Source organism: Condylostylus longicornis, unplaced genomic scaffold (assembly GCF_029603195.1).
Source record: "Condylostylus longicornis isolate FDR11 unplaced genomic scaffold, ASM2960319v2 ptg000001l, whole genome shotgun sequence".
NCBI classification, from domain to species: Eukaryota; Metazoa; Arthropoda; class Insecta; order Diptera; family Dolichopodidae; genus Condylostylus; species Condylostylus longicornis.
Window position 1 is genome coordinate 5,767,435 of NW_026577970.1, and position 17,723 is coordinate 5,785,157.

The 17,723-nt window shown below is 23.8% G+C and overlaps 1 protein-coding gene across 5 annotated transcripts in view; it reads left to right on the plus strand.

Annotated features, from left to right (window-relative positions):
* The window catches only part of LOC129618533 (probable serine/threonine-protein kinase DDB_G0286481), a 30,152-nt gene that overhangs the window by 5,419 nt on the left and 7,010 nt on the right, over positions 1–17,723 (plus strand). For 4 of the 5 annotated variants that reach the window (XM_055533361.1, XM_055533369.1, XM_055533341.1 and 1 more), the window contains exons 2-7: positions 10,210–10,400; positions 11,720–11,803; positions 12,219–12,272; positions 14,042–14,152; positions 15,310–15,547; positions 16,947–17,140. In XM_055533361.1, the coding sequence (XP_055389336.1) occupies positions 10,210–10,400; positions 11,720–11,803; positions 12,219–12,272; positions 14,042–14,152; positions 15,310–15,547; positions 16,947–17,140 (872 nt within the window). The remainder of the gene's footprint in view (positions 1–10,209; positions 10,401–11,719; positions 11,804–12,218; positions 12,273–14,041; positions 14,153–15,309; positions 15,548–16,946; positions 17,141–17,723) is intronic. The other variant, XM_055533354.1, reaches the window with a different exon arrangement.

Sequence of the window (17,723 nt, forward strand, 5' to 3'; positions counted from 1 at the left end):
TAGTGTACATACGTACATGTTTAGAGAAATTCATATGTTTTGACAAACAGATGATTTGGTAAATTCTATACGTGAATTTACTCACATTCAGTAAGCTTTTAGCTATTTTTATGAAATTAATGGATGGGCTCAATTAGCCGATATTAACCAAATATTTATTGTAACGAAAGTACAATTGTTTTTTTTTTTATTTAACTGAATATGTTTTTGTTCATATTTTATTTTATTTACATGTATAAAAAATTGAATTTCTTACCTCAATCCTAATATACATATCTCTCATAAATTTTTTTTATTAAATTACTATAGTATAGACTATGATATATACTTATATACCGTATTTTTGTAATCTAAATGCGGTTAAAACACGGTAAGATGGATATCGTTGCCCAATGATTTTTTACAAAAAAAATTTTCTGGTACTTATTTTAAACATAGCTAAAATTTTACTCTAATAAAACAACATAAATTACAAAATTCAAAAAAAAAAATTTAAGAAAGATATTCAATATATGTAGTTGAATTTAAACCTAACTTTATCTTACAAAAAATAAAAAATGATAGAAAAATGTGCCATAGGTCTGCGGGATCGCTTTTTTATTTTTTACACTTGCCTTCATAAAAAACAATTTGTCACTTGGAAATCTGATAGACAACTTAATTTAAAAATTTTTGTGGTCCGAAAAAAGAAATTATAGCAATTTTAAAAATTCGTGCCGGTTCGTGGGAGCACTAACAGTAGGTGTGAAAACTCAAAAAAAAAATACAATCTTTAAAAATTTTGAGCACTTAAGAGTAAAGCGTGTATCATTTATTTGTATTTTATTGTACAAACGTACATACATATGTCATACATCTCGAAATAGTTTTTATGTCTTAATATTAATAAATAACAAATTATTGCGTCGCATTAAACGGCAAGAGTGAATTGTGAATTAAATATGTATATTATAATTTTTATAATATAACCATTAAGAATGAAAAAGATAAACAATATTTTTTTTTTTGTTTTGGTCACATAAGGAGTCTTAACAATGAAACAATTAATATTATTTTTAGTATTTTAACGCAAAAAATTTAATTTTTTCGTTGGTTCACTGCATTTTGGCTGGGATCGACGAACGTCTATTACAATTGATCCGAAATGCATTTATCTTTTTTTCCGAAATAAAAAAAAGCTAAACTTTTAAATATCTTTTTAAATATCAACTTTTTAATATCTAAAACAAAAACAGTGAAACGATTCTATTCGAATTTCGGTTAAGTTTGTTCATCCGAATGCCTTTCTGAAAACTTATGTATACATACATATATAAATATAAGTATGCGAACATTCGAACTTGAGTTCACTTTTAAAATAAAATGAGTTAACGGTTGGAAACAGCAATTTGTACAATAATAATACAATGACACGTGAGAAGTACGTCATGCGCTTTTACGATTTCTTATCTTTATTACCTAAAAAACCCTATTCAAAATATTTTTCTCAAAATGTTACTAGTTACACCACAAGTACTTTCATATCTATTGCATATAGCAAAAAAAAAAAGATATTAAAAACACAATGCAAGCGTTTCAAGAGTCCAAATCCAATATAATTCTCGTGATTTCCGTACTTAATTTCTAAACTTGTACACTAATAAAAAGAGTATGTATTAATTTAAATCTTATTATTTTAAAACTTACTCTATAGATCTACGATTTTATCGATGAAACCTATAATCTTTATCAAGTTTTTGAACATGATATCATTGATAACAGACAAAAATTTATTAGTTACAATAAATGTTCATAAATGTGAAAGTGAAATTGTGACACGTTCATCTGTCAGTGTCAGTAGAAATATCAAAGTGTGAATGTACGATAATCTATGAATCAGTTAACAAAATATTTACAACAATAAAAGCTAATAAAAATAAATAAGACAATAATAAAAATAATGTACGTAAATGAAAATAAAAATAGATACCCAATAAAGTTAATAAAATTATGTACAATTATAAAAGCGAATATATATGTATATGTTATATACAAACACATTTATAAAAATCGTGTATTATTATCATTTGTTTTGCACCTACACCTATGCATATATTTAATATATTTAAACAATTTTATAAAAATAAAATATAATTTATAAATTAAAAGTTCTCTCTCCTCTCGCTTGTTTTGATTATCAACTTTTAAGATAAATATTTTTAAAAATTATTATGTATATAAATTAAAATGTAAATACATATTTACATTTATAAACAAGATGATTAAATATTTTAATTTGTTAATTTTATGTATGTATATAATTTTTTTTTTCATTTACTCTTCTTTTGATTTTTATATAATTTTAAGAATATATAACAACATTTTAACTTATTTTCAATAATTACGGCATATGCTAATCTTTTAAACTAACTCAAAAAACTGGGTTACTATACTAACTTAAATTTTGATTATAGAGCAATGTCATTATGTCAACGAACATTCTCATTGAATTTTCTTTTTAATAATGTAGTTAAATTTCATCAAATATTGAATGGTTAGTTTTTGTTTGCTCAAATATTTCCTTAAGTATCTCCTATTTATTTGGTACAGTCAAAATTTCGGTCTTTTGAAGTGAAAATCGGAATTTTACTTACATTAAACGAATGATTTTCTGATATCTTTTCCTAAGGTATTAATAATAGTTGCGGCTCTCCTTTTATTCTGATGCGTTTTCAAATAATTTGATATTTTGGGTCCAATGACTCGTCTTTGTTTAAATATGATAGTGCATCACCCCTACTGCGGATTTTTGACCACTCTCAGTTCTTGATGTATTTCCTTAATTCATACGTTTAATCGTACTCAGGTGGTGTGGAAAGTGGCATACCTTTGGGCAGATCATTCTGGTTCCTTCGTTCTAAACCTTATTAATTTTTCGAATCCATTGTTCATTTAATTTGTTTTTATATTGATGTAGAATATAAATTTTTAATTGAGTTTCAGAAAATATAATTATGTAGTTTAAATTATTATTTTTTGATTCACAACTATCTGCAGTAATAGAATAAAGTTCTTAAATTCTGTTTTAATTTCTTTTAATTTGTAACAAAAAGAAATAAGAAATTATTTGCAATGATATCAAAGTGTTAATAATCACATATTTCTTTGTATTAAAATTAAGTTCAAAATAGCTTTTCTTTGTTTTATGAATGTATTGGATTAAAGAAAATACTTATATATATTTGTTTGTTTGTGCATAATTGAATATTAAAAAAATAATCATTTGTATTAATTTCGAAAGAATTTTTTGATGGTAAGTTTAATTGAAAAGCGTAATATATCTTTGAAACGTTTAGCAACCAAATAAAACTAAAAAATTCTTCTATTCTTAACAATGAAAAGTAACTTACTTAAATGCTGTTTAAATCGCATTTACTTCGCTTCTTTCTAAACTCAAATTAGAATTTAATTAGCTATTAAATTTATTTATTTTTTATAAGTGCTTTTGCATTTTATACATTCGTCCGTTTTTTGTTGAAATGTTCGTTACCCAAATCAGAGGGAATCTGTAAATTCGACAAACACAAAATGTAGCATTTATTTCTTTTATAGTGTAGATGATAAGATATTGATATGTAGCGTGCTTCCTGCAAGAAATTGCAAGTTAATGATTGTAATACAAAGTTAGAGTTAATTCACGAAAAAATATTTTTAACTTCAAAATCTACATTATCAATAATTTTTGTTATAATAAAATTTTAATTTGAATAGCGCTACATCAAAAAATTTCAAAAAATGATTTAGTATAAGAATTACTCAATTTTTCTTTATTATAAATGAGATTTCTAATCTTTAGTATTCTTGAAATTTTACAAAGCAATAAAAAAGAAAGAGAAAAAATAAGTTCAAATAAAATTTTTTATTAGATCATTTTAAAAACGAGAAAAAAAGCATTTGTTTTTTAATTTAAATAGAAAAAAAGAAATCGGAAAACTTCGTGTGATAAACCTTAAAAAATCATTCTATAATAATTATATAGCGTTATTGCATTATAATACATACATACATACATATTTAAATTGATTTTTATATAAAAATGACAATAGTATATAATGTATGCATATAGGGTTAACCAGCGTTTTGTTTTGATAATTAATTTTAGTTAAAGAATATAAAGGTTTTTTTTTGGTTAAGTTGGATTTTTATGCTTTTGAAACTTTCTGAAATTTGAAGAATTATAAAGAACTTTCGTCCTAATAAAATATAGATACTTAAAAACTTGAAAAAAATTTGAGGTTATTTTTGTGATGGCCTTCAGAGAATTTAAAATTAAAATAAGACGCACTCCGATCGAGAAATAAAATCAATTCTTTAGTCCTACTTTAGTATTATTCCATTAAAACTATCTCGAGTCCGAAAGTAATTGCAATCGCCATATTCTAATTCTAAACCCGGCGCACTCGGGATTTCTTAATTTGTCTGTTACCTGCAGCTTCTATAATGTTTGTCGACCAATGACTGTCCACTAGCTATCGTGCGACATTTTTACAGAAACAGTTTTTGCAAAGATCGGACAGATTTCAAAGCACACTTTTCCCAAAACACAATTCTTTTCCCAAATTTTGTATGTGTTCAGATACATATAAAAATATACGTAATGTTTGTTTAATTCATAGTGAATGACCCATTACGTTCAAAAGTATAAAGTAATTAAAAAAAAAAACTCTTTTAGGTAAATTTTTACCCTTGTTTTTTTCAATTTATTTAATTTTTTTCTAAATTTTATTATCAGATGCGCAAATTATAATTAGTTCACAAATGATTTTCTTTGAAACCGTTGGTGATAATAAAATTTTTCGGATATTCTCACAATAAATCTGTTACGTTATTTTTTTTGTTCTTTAGTTTAAAGTAATTTAGTACAAAAAAAAATATTTTGTAAATATTTTGTTTAAAATTTTAAAATTGCGGTCAAATAAATGCTATTCTTTAAATTTCAAGTGTTAAAAAAGTGTCTAAATTAGCATAAGGAAAAAGTACTTTAATCAACAAATTAATTAATTAATGAAAATCGAAAATAAAATAATTAAAAAATAAAACAAAAAATTTAATTTAATTTAGTTTTTTTTTTTGTTTGTTTAAAACGGGTCGCATAAGAAAAATAATTAAAATAAAAAAAAAAAAGAAAAAAGATGAAACATCTGATATTTTCAAAGGAATTATCAAGAAATCAAGAAATTCAGATAGTAGTTCAAATAGCACAGACTCGGATTCAAGTGATAATGCCACAACAAAACCATTTTTAGAACCAAGTTATTCAATTATAAGTTTAGGGTTATTCTATTATTTTAACGTTTATCTGTTATACATATAATAAAATCTATATATAAAACATAGAATGTTTAGACAACAGACATTTTCATACATGCATACATATATATATATATGTATATATGTGTATGTTAATCACTTGTAAATAACTATAATGTAATATATATGCGTATAACAATTATAGCTGTTATCATAATATAATACGGGAAATCATTTATTTTATATTTGAAATTTTACATAATATTGACATATAAAATAAAATATACACTTACAAATCTAATGGTACCTTCAAAATGCATAATTGTGCATCTATGTATACAAGTATATTTGTGTATACTTAATTGTGCAAAAATAACAATGAAGTCAGTGTCAGTATCTGAAAACATTGCCAATTACTTAGAATTCTCATGGTTGTCATTGGTGGAAATGATATTGAAGGGAATCGATAAATAAAAAAAAATTGTGATCAATTAAATAGATATTTTTTTTTGATGAAATTGTTGTATATAAAAATTGGCGTCACCTGAAACACAATATATAAGCGTATATTATATATATGTACTCGTACTTATACAGCAAATAAAAGAAAAAATCACGTTATTCTGTATAACTACAAAATATACAATTATTTGAATTTGTGTATACAAAATAGATGCAAATTCAGGCAATTAATTTTTAACTTCAAATAAATGTACTTTTTAGACTTATACTGAATGCTAATTATCATTGCAATATTTACATTTGAAACCATATACTTATAATTCCGGCGAGCTTTGCGAGAAAAATGCATTAATATCTCGCAAGTATTTTAATTTGTCATATAACTATATTGAAAGCTATTTAAAACTTCTTTCTCTAAAACTATTATGTTTTCGAGCAAACTTTCCTAATCCTAATAGGAAAATATCCTAATAATATAGGATATTTTTTACAATACAATTAAATTATTCGTTATAATAATTAGTAACTATAACTGTAACCTTATATCTTTGTATAATTTCTGAGAAAAATGAAAAAATCAAGTGGTACCGTTACACATATTAAACGACAAAACTAATTTGGGTTTAATACTATTATATTTTTAAAATACCTCTGATTTCAAAAATGCAGTAACATACGTTATGTTTATTTTACTAATACGTGATTGAGTTTATTGTAGTTTTAATTGACGGTATTTACTGCATTTTTAAAGTTACTGTATTTGAAATTTTATTTTCTGTTTTTCGTTTGAAGGAAATTATTAACTAACCTGGAATAATTAATTAAATAAAACAAAATTTATGGGTAATTATTGTCTGGAAATTTCATTCGTTATTTTTTTGTATTTTTAAGTTGTAAGAAGATTTTTGACTAGCTAACGGTAATTTTTCAGTATGTCAAGAATTTGACAATCATGTCAATCAAATCGAACAGATACTTGATTTTACATATGATAACCATGCGTATGACAAATTAACAATTTTTAAAATGGCGATTTTATTAGGGATTCATTTTTTAATTATGCATTGATCTTAAAAAGAAAAAATAATGAAATGATTAGCAATTGCGTTAGCTTAAAGTTTATGATTACATTAAGCTTGAAAATCATTGATGTATTTAAATTGTAAGCGTTTGACATACTGGGAAATGTACTTAATGGAATGAAATTGCCAATAACAATTTGAAGAAGATACCTTACATTTGGTTTTTTTTTTCTCATTAATTAGAAGTTTGATTATAAAATATATTATTAATCCTGGAAGAATTAAATCATAAAAACCTGTGATTAAAAACAGAAAAAAAAATTTTTTTATTCGCTTATTTTAGAAATCTGTAATGAGTAGATGTACAAGAAGGAAATATAATTATTCATTTTATTATTCATAATATTTGCATTAGGAAAAATTTTAAATTTTTGAACTCATAAAGTCTTATTTAAGATTTCTTTTTTTTTGGGGAAATTATCAGTATTGTAACTGAAAAACGCCATAGAATTTCAGCGGTCATGCTAATTAATTACATATATAGTGTTTATTTGAAGTAGTTAGTTTTTGTGACTTGTTATACATATAATAATACTCGTGACATGCATGCCTATGTAAGTATCTAAGTAAAAATTTATGTTAAGTTGTTAAAATGTATGAATATGTACGTGGTTGTTCAAGAAATCAAGTTTAATGAAAACAGTTATGAAAATCAATTTGTAGTTGATTTGGAATTGGTGTTCCGAAATCGAGTGATTAAGAGAACAATTTACAAAAACTGGAATTTTAATAAAATCAATTCGATAAAACGGGAATTTGATAATATTTTGGATTTCAATTCATAAATTCAATAGGAAATCAATAAAACAACGAGTTTTTGTTTTTGAAAATTTAATTTATATTACCATTTATACTCTTGAGAGTGAAATGAGTGAAAATTACAATGAGTAAGTGCAGATTTAAAATAGAACATTGATTTTCGTGAATTTTTGAGATCTGATTTCGTTTTTTTACGATTTGATTCTGAAAGAAGTTGAAAACAGAACAACCACGATTAATTTTTTTTGTGTTACATATATTAAATTCTTGTTATAGCAGTAAGTCTTTTCTATACATACCTTAAATTTAAAACATTCTATACAATTGTTTTAAAACATAAGGGTTTTTATAAAAAGTACAATATTCATTTTATTTGCAATTTTTTTTTTACCTATATTTTTTTAATTTCTATATATGTATTGTCAATAAAAAAACGCGGTCTTATTTTATGTATTAAAAAAAAAGATATGAAATTGTTAGTTGGTAAATTACAAGATTTGTGGCCAGATCAAAAAGTAGCTTTATCCATAACAAAAACAATTGATGAATCAAAAGAAATTTTACGGGGTAATATTGGTGATGGAGATCCTATTGAAGGTAGGAAATTTTTAGGAAAAAAAATAACATTAAATATTTCATTATTTATTTAATAAATTAATTATTTAAATTAAACATTAGCATATCATTAAAAATTATGTACGAACTAACTTTAAAATTAAATGGTCATAACTATGAATTACTATTTGTATTACTTATATAATCGTACTAAGCAAATATTTTGAATCTAAAAAAAAATTATTATTTATTTGGCAAAAATTATGTGCACACGTTTTAATTTAATTAGATTTATAATCTATTTTTGATTTCAATAAAATTGCTTTGGTCAATTTTAACTGGCTGGGGGCTGCCTCATACGAATCAAAATAATTTTTTTATTACATAAAATTTATGAAAGTTTTCGACAAAGTTGAATTTTTTTTTTTATAACAAAATTATTTAGGAATTTTTTTTCTATTCATTGAAAAATTATATATTTTGCAATAAAAGTTTATTTTATTTTCATTCCTATATAATGGCTTGTAAATGGACTAATATTATGTATGCAGCAATGCATCTTTGCATAGTCACAATCATGAAATTTCAGTCTGTACTACTTAAGTCTGTGCAACTTTTTTATCCCGATAGCTAGGTCCGGTTCTAGCTTGTTTGACGCCCGGTGCAGTTTTAGAAAATTTCGCCACCCCTCCATACTTTTAAATCAGTTGTTACATTTTTTAACTTGAAAGTAATTGAGTATTTAAAAGACATACAAATACAAAAGGTGGCGGGGGCCGCACAAAAGACCCGCAAAGTTAGCAAATTCCCCATCTCTGGCATATACGTTTAAAACTAGGAACGCTATATGCTCACAATAAAAATTAATATACGATGACGAAATTTTGGTGTTTGAATGGCGATACAAGCGTACAGTAAATATTATATATGAAGAAAACTGTACTATTTTTCTATACTTTGTTTTTTGTAAAAAACTATTCATCTATAGTTATCAATAAACTGGTAGACATATTTCATAGTCGACCTAATTAAATGTTCGTAATATTATTTTATTTAGTTCAGTATTTCTTATGTGTCAATGTAAATTTCGCCTTACAGTAATTAATAAAATATCAGAAAAGTTCTAAATCAAACAAGAAAAAAGCAGCATGTTTTCAATTCTATTTTGAAGCAGTGTGAAAATTTTAAAAAGCTTTTTTTTTTTTCAATAAAATTTTAATTAATCGATTTATACTTGAACTAGAGTTAAAAATCTGTTGACGGCTTTTAATAACGTCATAAATTTTATTTCATTATTGTTATTATCAGAAAAGAAAAGCTATAGCGTGTTTTTATTTTTTTAAGAAAAATAAAAATAGAAAATAACGCTTAAAATCAATAAACGCTTTTTAAACATGTGCTCAAATTCCTATACAATGTTTAACTTTTCGACGAAACTAACTGTGTTATCTCTTCCATAGAAATTTACAATGACGTCACTGGTTAATTAATATTTCTTTGATATTATATTGTTTAAACTTTAAAGTATTGAAAATCTTTTTGTTATTAATAAAATTATATAGAATTTATAAATGTGTTAAAAATACATTTAGTATGGAAAGATAAAGTTTTGTGTACAAATAGATCTTAATGAATTTTTCAAAATTTCTTTTAAAAAAATGCAAGTTTTTGGGAGGCTTCTGTAATCAAATCAAAAGAAATTCGTTAATTCTGTTAAAGCAAACCTGTCGAGAATCTTACGCGGAATTTCGAATGTGTCTTTATTAATAGTTTGCAGGAATTGAAAAACATTTTGTTTTACTAGAGCAAGATTTCTTTGTAACTTCCCTCTTCCCTAATTATTGTCCCTCCTAAATATAAAATAACAAAATATTGTTAAAATTCTAATTCCATTGCTAATAAGAAAAACTATTATTTCTTTTTTAGTTGATTATTTAAATCTAATTAAAAAAAAAAAAACTATTTCAATATTTTGGATAAAAAATCTATCCAATTTAATTTTTTATATCATTTTTATAATTATTTATTTTACTAATTATTTAAATTTTTATAAATTTTTCAGGCAAAGATGGATCAAAAATAACTACTGTTGTTGCAACACCTGGGCAAGGTGCGGATCGTGTTCAAGAAGTATCTTATACAGACACAAAAGTAATTGGAAATGGAAGTTTTGGTGTTGTGTTCCAAGCGAAATTATGCGACACTGGTGAATTGGTTGCCATTAAAAAAGTTCTACAAGATAGACGATTTAAGGTACACTATAGTAATTTTTGTTAATATAATATGGTATAATTTATATACGATTATTGATTATTCGATGTTATTCTCGAATATGATGAATGGATAGCATAAACCCATAAAAAATTATATTTGAGGACTTACTGTTTTTCTTTAATACAACCAATAACCTATATTGTTTTTGTATAAATTTTTTTTTCTCATATATTTCCAACAAAAAACGCTTTTAGTCTACTCTTTCATTTGTTCGTGCTGCACAACTTTTACATAATTGAATATAAAAAACTGAAATTTTATACTCACGCAAATATGTCGTTGCGAGAAATCTATTCCTCTAGAAAAAATTTACTATATTTTTTATCGAAACCAAAAACATTTAAGTTCTCCGAACGCTACAGCGTAACAGCAATATTATAATGAAAAAATAGTCATTTAAATTGACCGTTTTTATAAAGTTTAACATCTCTTTTGTTTTAGAGAAACAACAAATTATTTTTTTCGCCATTCTCGCCTTCAAATGTCGATTCTAAAAAGTGTGGAAGTTTCTCCAATTTTCGGCTTCTTATTTTTGTGCAAGTGAGGCTTAAAATTAATCTTAAATACCTTGCTAATATTATAGCTGTCGGTTATTATGTTGATATATGTTTTAATTTTGTTCCCATTCTAAAAGAATGGGAATAATTTCATATTATATAATATAATATTTACGTTCCAGTTACCTGTTCAAATTACTCATAAGCTTGTGTTACTTATGAGCTTGATCTTAAAAGCGTAGTTTTTAAATAGGACCGAGTAAAACATAAATCTACTTTTTTTTGGTATAATCATATTTTTTATTGTTCAAATTTTGGATATAATTTAATTCGAGTATCAATATTTATAGCAAAAGTTTCAAAAACTTTATTTTAGACGCGAACCATTTGTATGAATATTCATTTTTGTTTACAACGATAATATCAAACTTTTTACGATAATAATTATCGTTATCACTTAGTGAATCGATGCGCAGAATAAATCCTAATTACTTTATAAATAAATGCGAAAATAACTCCGATAACACACGATCCATTTTCTGCAAAATGAAAAAACTATATAACTATAAAATTATGTACACATTTGTTCGAGTTAGTGTAGTTGTGCTGAGTTTTGGCTACTCGTTCATTTGTTCAAACTCGTGAACGCAAATAATTTTGACAAAAAAGGAAAAAAAATATAATTTTGTGTATTATTTTCTTTTTTTGTAGAACATCTCCAGAAATATATAATAGAATAATATACCTTAATACATACCTATTTGAGTTTGATAACTAATTTTTATATTTTTTCAATTTTAGAATCGCGAACTTCAAATAATGAGAAAATTGGAACATTGTAATATTGTTAAACTATTATATTTTTTTTATTCGAGTGGTGAGAAGGTAAGCAATTTTCGAAAAACTTTAAACGTGTTTTTTTTTCTTAACAAATTATGAATAAAATTAATAAAATTTAAAAAAATTAATAAAAGAAATCGGTCAAACATAAAAAAAAAATTAATGAATTTATATGCTCCCCCTAGCATCTTCTAATGTTATTAAAATGTTAACATTTATACATTCTTACCTTTTATATTCAATCAAACATTTTTAACCTCTTAACTCTTATACTTAAACGCAAGAAACAAAAATAAAAGAAAAAATTTTTTAAACGAAAATAGTAAATTATATTTTACGAATTTTTTTTATTATAAAATATTTTTAAATTTTTAAAATAAAAATTAATTGTTATAGAATATATGTAAAGCATTCAATTTAAAAATTAAAAACAAAAATTTCTTTTTAATTTCGGCCACAGCAAGCCGACTTTCCAATTGATTTAGGAATATTTGCACCGATATTAAAGCCACAGGTAGATTATTTTTTTGATATTTTTTTGGTTTTGTATTATTTTAATTAAAAAAATCAATTTTAATTAATTTTATTTTTTTATATTAATTTTCACTTCCTTTATATATAGTTTGAAAATAAATTGTCATATTGTTAGTTTTCAAATATATTTTGCAAGATTAAAGAGCGACAAAAGCAAAATGGTTGTTTTTTTTTTACATTTATTAATTTATTAACCATTGCATATAGATTTTATTTTAGGTTTCATCAATTCTTTTTCTTTGAAAAATTTTTAATTAAATTTATTAAAATATATATTTTTTAATTTAAATTCACACACGCTTAATGAATTTTATTTAATCATTTAGATTTCAGTTTATATGTGGCTAATTCGTGCATTTACTAACTATTTTTATAAAATTTGGTTTTTGCTGATTTTCTTTTATTTTTTGAAGAGGTTGTAATTAAAATTTTTGGAATACAATTTTTTGTTAATTAATAAAATCGTATTCATTTTAATGAATAATCTCAAATAATAATAATAGAAATATGAAAACTACTTTTAAATCCACTGGAACAAATTTAGTATTTTCTGTTTAAATAAAAAATACTTAAAAGTTTTTGGTGGAAAATTAATAGATTTACACGAGTTAATCAGGCGAGTTGTTTACTTCTCTCTGATTTGACAACGAATCGACACATTTAAAACTTTTTAGACATATTTAAATAAAATCCAGTACACAGTTAACACTTGGGTATAGCAATAAATGTGCTTGGAATTATATTAAATAAAACAACTTAAATAAATTATTATTAATTGATAGACCAGTACTTAAAGCATTATTGGGTTAAAAGAACTTTCTTCAATTCTAAAAAAATCCTTTTATTGGTGCTAATAAATTTCGTGTTCTGTACATACTATAAGGTTTTATCCATAGTTAATTTTCTTCATGATGGGTTCATGACCGTTCATGAAGGGTGTTTTAAAATAAAATAAATTGTTATAATTTTTTGACATTCGTAATTAACTACGGTTGCATTTTGAATACACCAGATTGCTATTTTTACACTCGTATTTAAAAGAATGCGACAAAACTTTCCATTATGATAGTTGCTTTCTTAAATACATTAAATTTCAAATAATTAAAAATAAAATCATACATTAAATTTCATACAAAAAAAAATTTATGATGTTTTTGAATGTATGAACAAAACTTATTTAATTCAAAAAAATAAATAATTTTATGATTATAATGGACGGAAGATAATATATACGTAACAGAATATGTTGGGAAAACTCAACGTCTTAAAATTAATAAAAATACAATATTTTTCAATTTATTCACAATAATAAATAAATAAATTACTTTTTTAATATCAACAAAATTATAATTTTTTATAAAAATTTAAACATATCGCCCTATAAAATTAAAAATGATTAAAATCAAAAATTCATTTTATGGCTTTTATAAAATTACGCGCTAATTTCCAGTTCATACCGCTAGCAAAACAAAAAAAAATATTTAAAATAAATGATAAAGAAAAAATGTAGAAAATATGATGCTAGAAAAAAATATTAAATTGTTTTAATTGATTACACAAAAATAATAATAATTAAAAAAAAAAAAAAACAAAAATAAATTAAAAATTTGATACAAAAAAAATTTAAAAAATATTAAAAAACGTTAAAACTGAATGAAATTCGTTTAAAATAATTTTCCATTGCAATAAAATATTAAACCATTCTTTTTTCTTATTTTATTTTTTCCTTTTGCAATTTTTATTTTTCAGAGAGACGAAGTGTTTTTGAATTTAGTACTCGAATATATACCAGAAACCGTATACAAAGTTGCGCGTCAGTATGCCAAAACTAAGCAAACAATACCAATAAATTTTATCAGGGTAAGTTTTAAAAAAAATGTGCAATATATTTAATACTCTTTACACCAAAATTTTTGTATAAGAAAAACATTATGAGTCAAATACTGCACAAAAATTTTGTATTTACTACTTGGCTTATTGGAGATGAGCTGTTGTATCTGTGATTCCTCCCTCTCACAGATACATTGAATTCAAGAATTTGCCAATTAAATAAGAGAAATAATAGAATGTATCTGGTATTTGGTTGTCAAACAAAAAAAAATTATATCTGTATTTTAAATGTACACTGCTGAAATTGCGGTTGCTGCGCACCGGATTCGAATTTTTCATTTCAAGCATCCGGTGTTAGAATTAAAAAATTGCTTTCATGTTTGACGTTTTTTACGTCAAATAAATATTGCCGTTTGGCACTGCATTTTTAAAGCTGAATCTAATGTCATATATATCTATTAGACCACCCAGCTGAAGTTATTTACCGAAATACTTCCGAACTGAGAACATTACAAAAACAAATATTAGTGTTTTATGTTTTCGAAATATTCCGATTGAAATATTTTTTTATTTTCTTGTTAAATTTTTGAGTATTCTTTGTGATTCTCATTATATTTGGTATGTTGTTAGCGATCTAGATTATGATAAATGTTTTTTTTTCAATTTCTTTTTAAATCCAATTTGTAATTAAAAAAATTTGCTCTTTAATTCAGTACCTTCCATTTGGAAGACAGAAAATATTGGCCGTGTTAAAAATTCCTTTTTTTTTTCCTTTTTAAATGAATTTTTCAAACGAAATTACCCACGAATTTTTTCGGAATTAAAAAAAATATGTAGAATTAAAATATTAATCAATTTTCGTGCTACGAATTATTTCCGAAACCCCTTCCATATAAACTACATATAAATTTGGAATTTATTTTTAATTTGCTTTCTGAGCTTGGTGATTTAATAGATATGTATAGCATTAGTCAAATCAACTTGTTGAGAGATAGAGAAAAAAAGTTGCATAGACATCTACAGAACGTCAATTTTGGCATACTCAATATGCCAAAATTTATCTTATTCTTGGGAAGCAGGGAATTTAGTTAAATATAGAATAATTATTTTGATATAGAATTTTTAAATACACTCAATATTTCTTTTTAGCTATATATAATATATATTTTTATTATAACATTTTACAGCTCTATATGTATCAATTATTCAGAAGCTTGGCATACATACATTCATTGGGTATTTGTCATCGCGATATCAAACCACAAAATTTGTTACTGGATCCTGAAACGGCTGTGCTTAAATTATGCGATTTTGGTAGCGCTAAACAATTATTGCATGGCGAACCGAATGTTTCTTACATATGCTCTAGATATTATCGTGCACCAGAATTAATATTTGGTGCAATTAACTATACTACTAAAATCGGTAAATATAAATAAAATTAAAATTTATAGTAAATACATATATCAAATATATTGCAATAGTTTAAAATATTTATAGAATAACGAATTTATATTTAGTTTTTATTTTTAGCTTAAATTTTAAAACATTATTTTGTCCATTTCAATTCAAAATGGTGGGGATGGTTGGCTCATCAATAAATTCATTGTTTCCCGCATCAAGAACTAAAAATTACACAAAAATTTGCCGGGCTAAATTGAAGATTCGAATAAGAAAAAATATATATATACAAAAACCAAATTAGGAGCTAATTAATATCAAAGTATTGCTTCTTGTTTTTTTGCTTTTTACCAATATAATGCTAAAAACGTCAGAAAGAGTCGTTTATTTTTATTCATTATGTAACGCAACACCTTTTTTATCTTATGTTTGTTAGATAATATCATAATATGAAAATATTAGTTAAAGTAAATTTAGAAATATTTGCATTATTTAGAGGAATTGCAGTTATTGTTCTCTCTGTTTATAAACCAGAAAAAGATTATACTTTGATATTATTCTTTAAATTTCCAATAATCACTATGATCGTATGATTTTCATTATAGATTACACTGTTTATATATGTATATAGAGATTAAATTTAGAAAATTATAAAAAAATGCTTTATTTTTATATCATGTCGTATGAATATTTTTAATATAGGACACAACAATGTCCTGTATTAGAAATTTTTAAACACATACTTGTATAATTATAGTTTCTGTTTATACATAAAATATAAATATTTAAAATTTTTTTTAAAAAATATTTAGATGCACGTACAATACAATAAGAATCTATTCTAGTGAACACAATTAAAATAATGATTACTATATTAAATGTTAAATAAAATAATTTAAAAGTAGTTTTTAAAATTTTATTGCTTTGAAATATTCAAACTCTTTAGATATTTTTGCAACTCTTACTTCTGATTTCAAAGATGTTATAATTGTAAACTTTTTACTTAAACTTAAATTTTTCTTTTAAAATTCGTTTCCGGTATTCCAAAAAAAGAACATGAAACCACTTACGATTAAATAATCACGACGATGTAACGACACAATATAAGTTGTACTTTCATAAACAAAAATTGTTCTTTTTTCTAATATTTAATATGAAAAATCCTTTTATAATGAGAGAAAGAAGAAAAAATAAAAAAAAAATAGAGAACATAAAATTTGTTCACTATATTGGGCTCTTACAAAATTTTTTGTTCACAGTGTAAGGCACATTTCTACTTCATTTAGATAATTGATTAGCTGATAACGTCCTACTGTACCACCAGTTGAATTGAAATGAAACAATATTACTTTATTTAACGTATGCGATTTATTCTAGGAAATTTTTTTTTACTAGCATTTACTATTTATTTAATTATTTTTAGATGTTTGGAGCGCTGGATGTGTATTAGCAGAGCTATTACTTGGTCAGCCAATATTTCCTGGTGATTCTGGTGTCGATCAATTGGTTGAAGTTATTAAAGTTTTGGGTACACCAACAAGAGAACAAATACGAGAAATGAACCCGAATTATACTGAATTTAAATTTCCACAGATAAAAAGTCATCCATGGCAAAAGGTAAAAAATTACTAAAGAAAAATTTTAATTTAAAAGCATATTTCACTATAATTTAAAATATATTTAATATAAAAATCATATATTGTTATTTAAAAAAATATTTGAATTTTACTTCTTCTGCTTGATTTGATTTTAAGTGAAAATCAAAAATTTCGCTCATTTTCTCATCAGTTTAGTACATACATACATTACATACATGCTTTTTATTATAATAAATGTTAATTATATTTAAATTGTTAAATTTTTTATCAGATATTAAATTGACCTTATAAATTTTATTTATAAGGCTTTTTATTTTATTATAATAGAAAAATATGAAATTTTTGATTTCCAAATATTATATCGATTATCGACTCAATTTTGTTTTTTTTTTTCTTATTTTTATGTCTTTATAAAATTTTTCTCAAAAAGTTTTATCTCAGTTAAATACAAGTTAAGATTTTATTCACAAAAAAAAATATATATTTCCAAAACTATTTTCCAGTCACTACTTGAGCGTACCCAATTTTCTAAAGCCCTCAGCCAACAACAACGTTTGAGAGTAAGAATGCCAAATTAAAAAGAGATAAATATATACAGAACT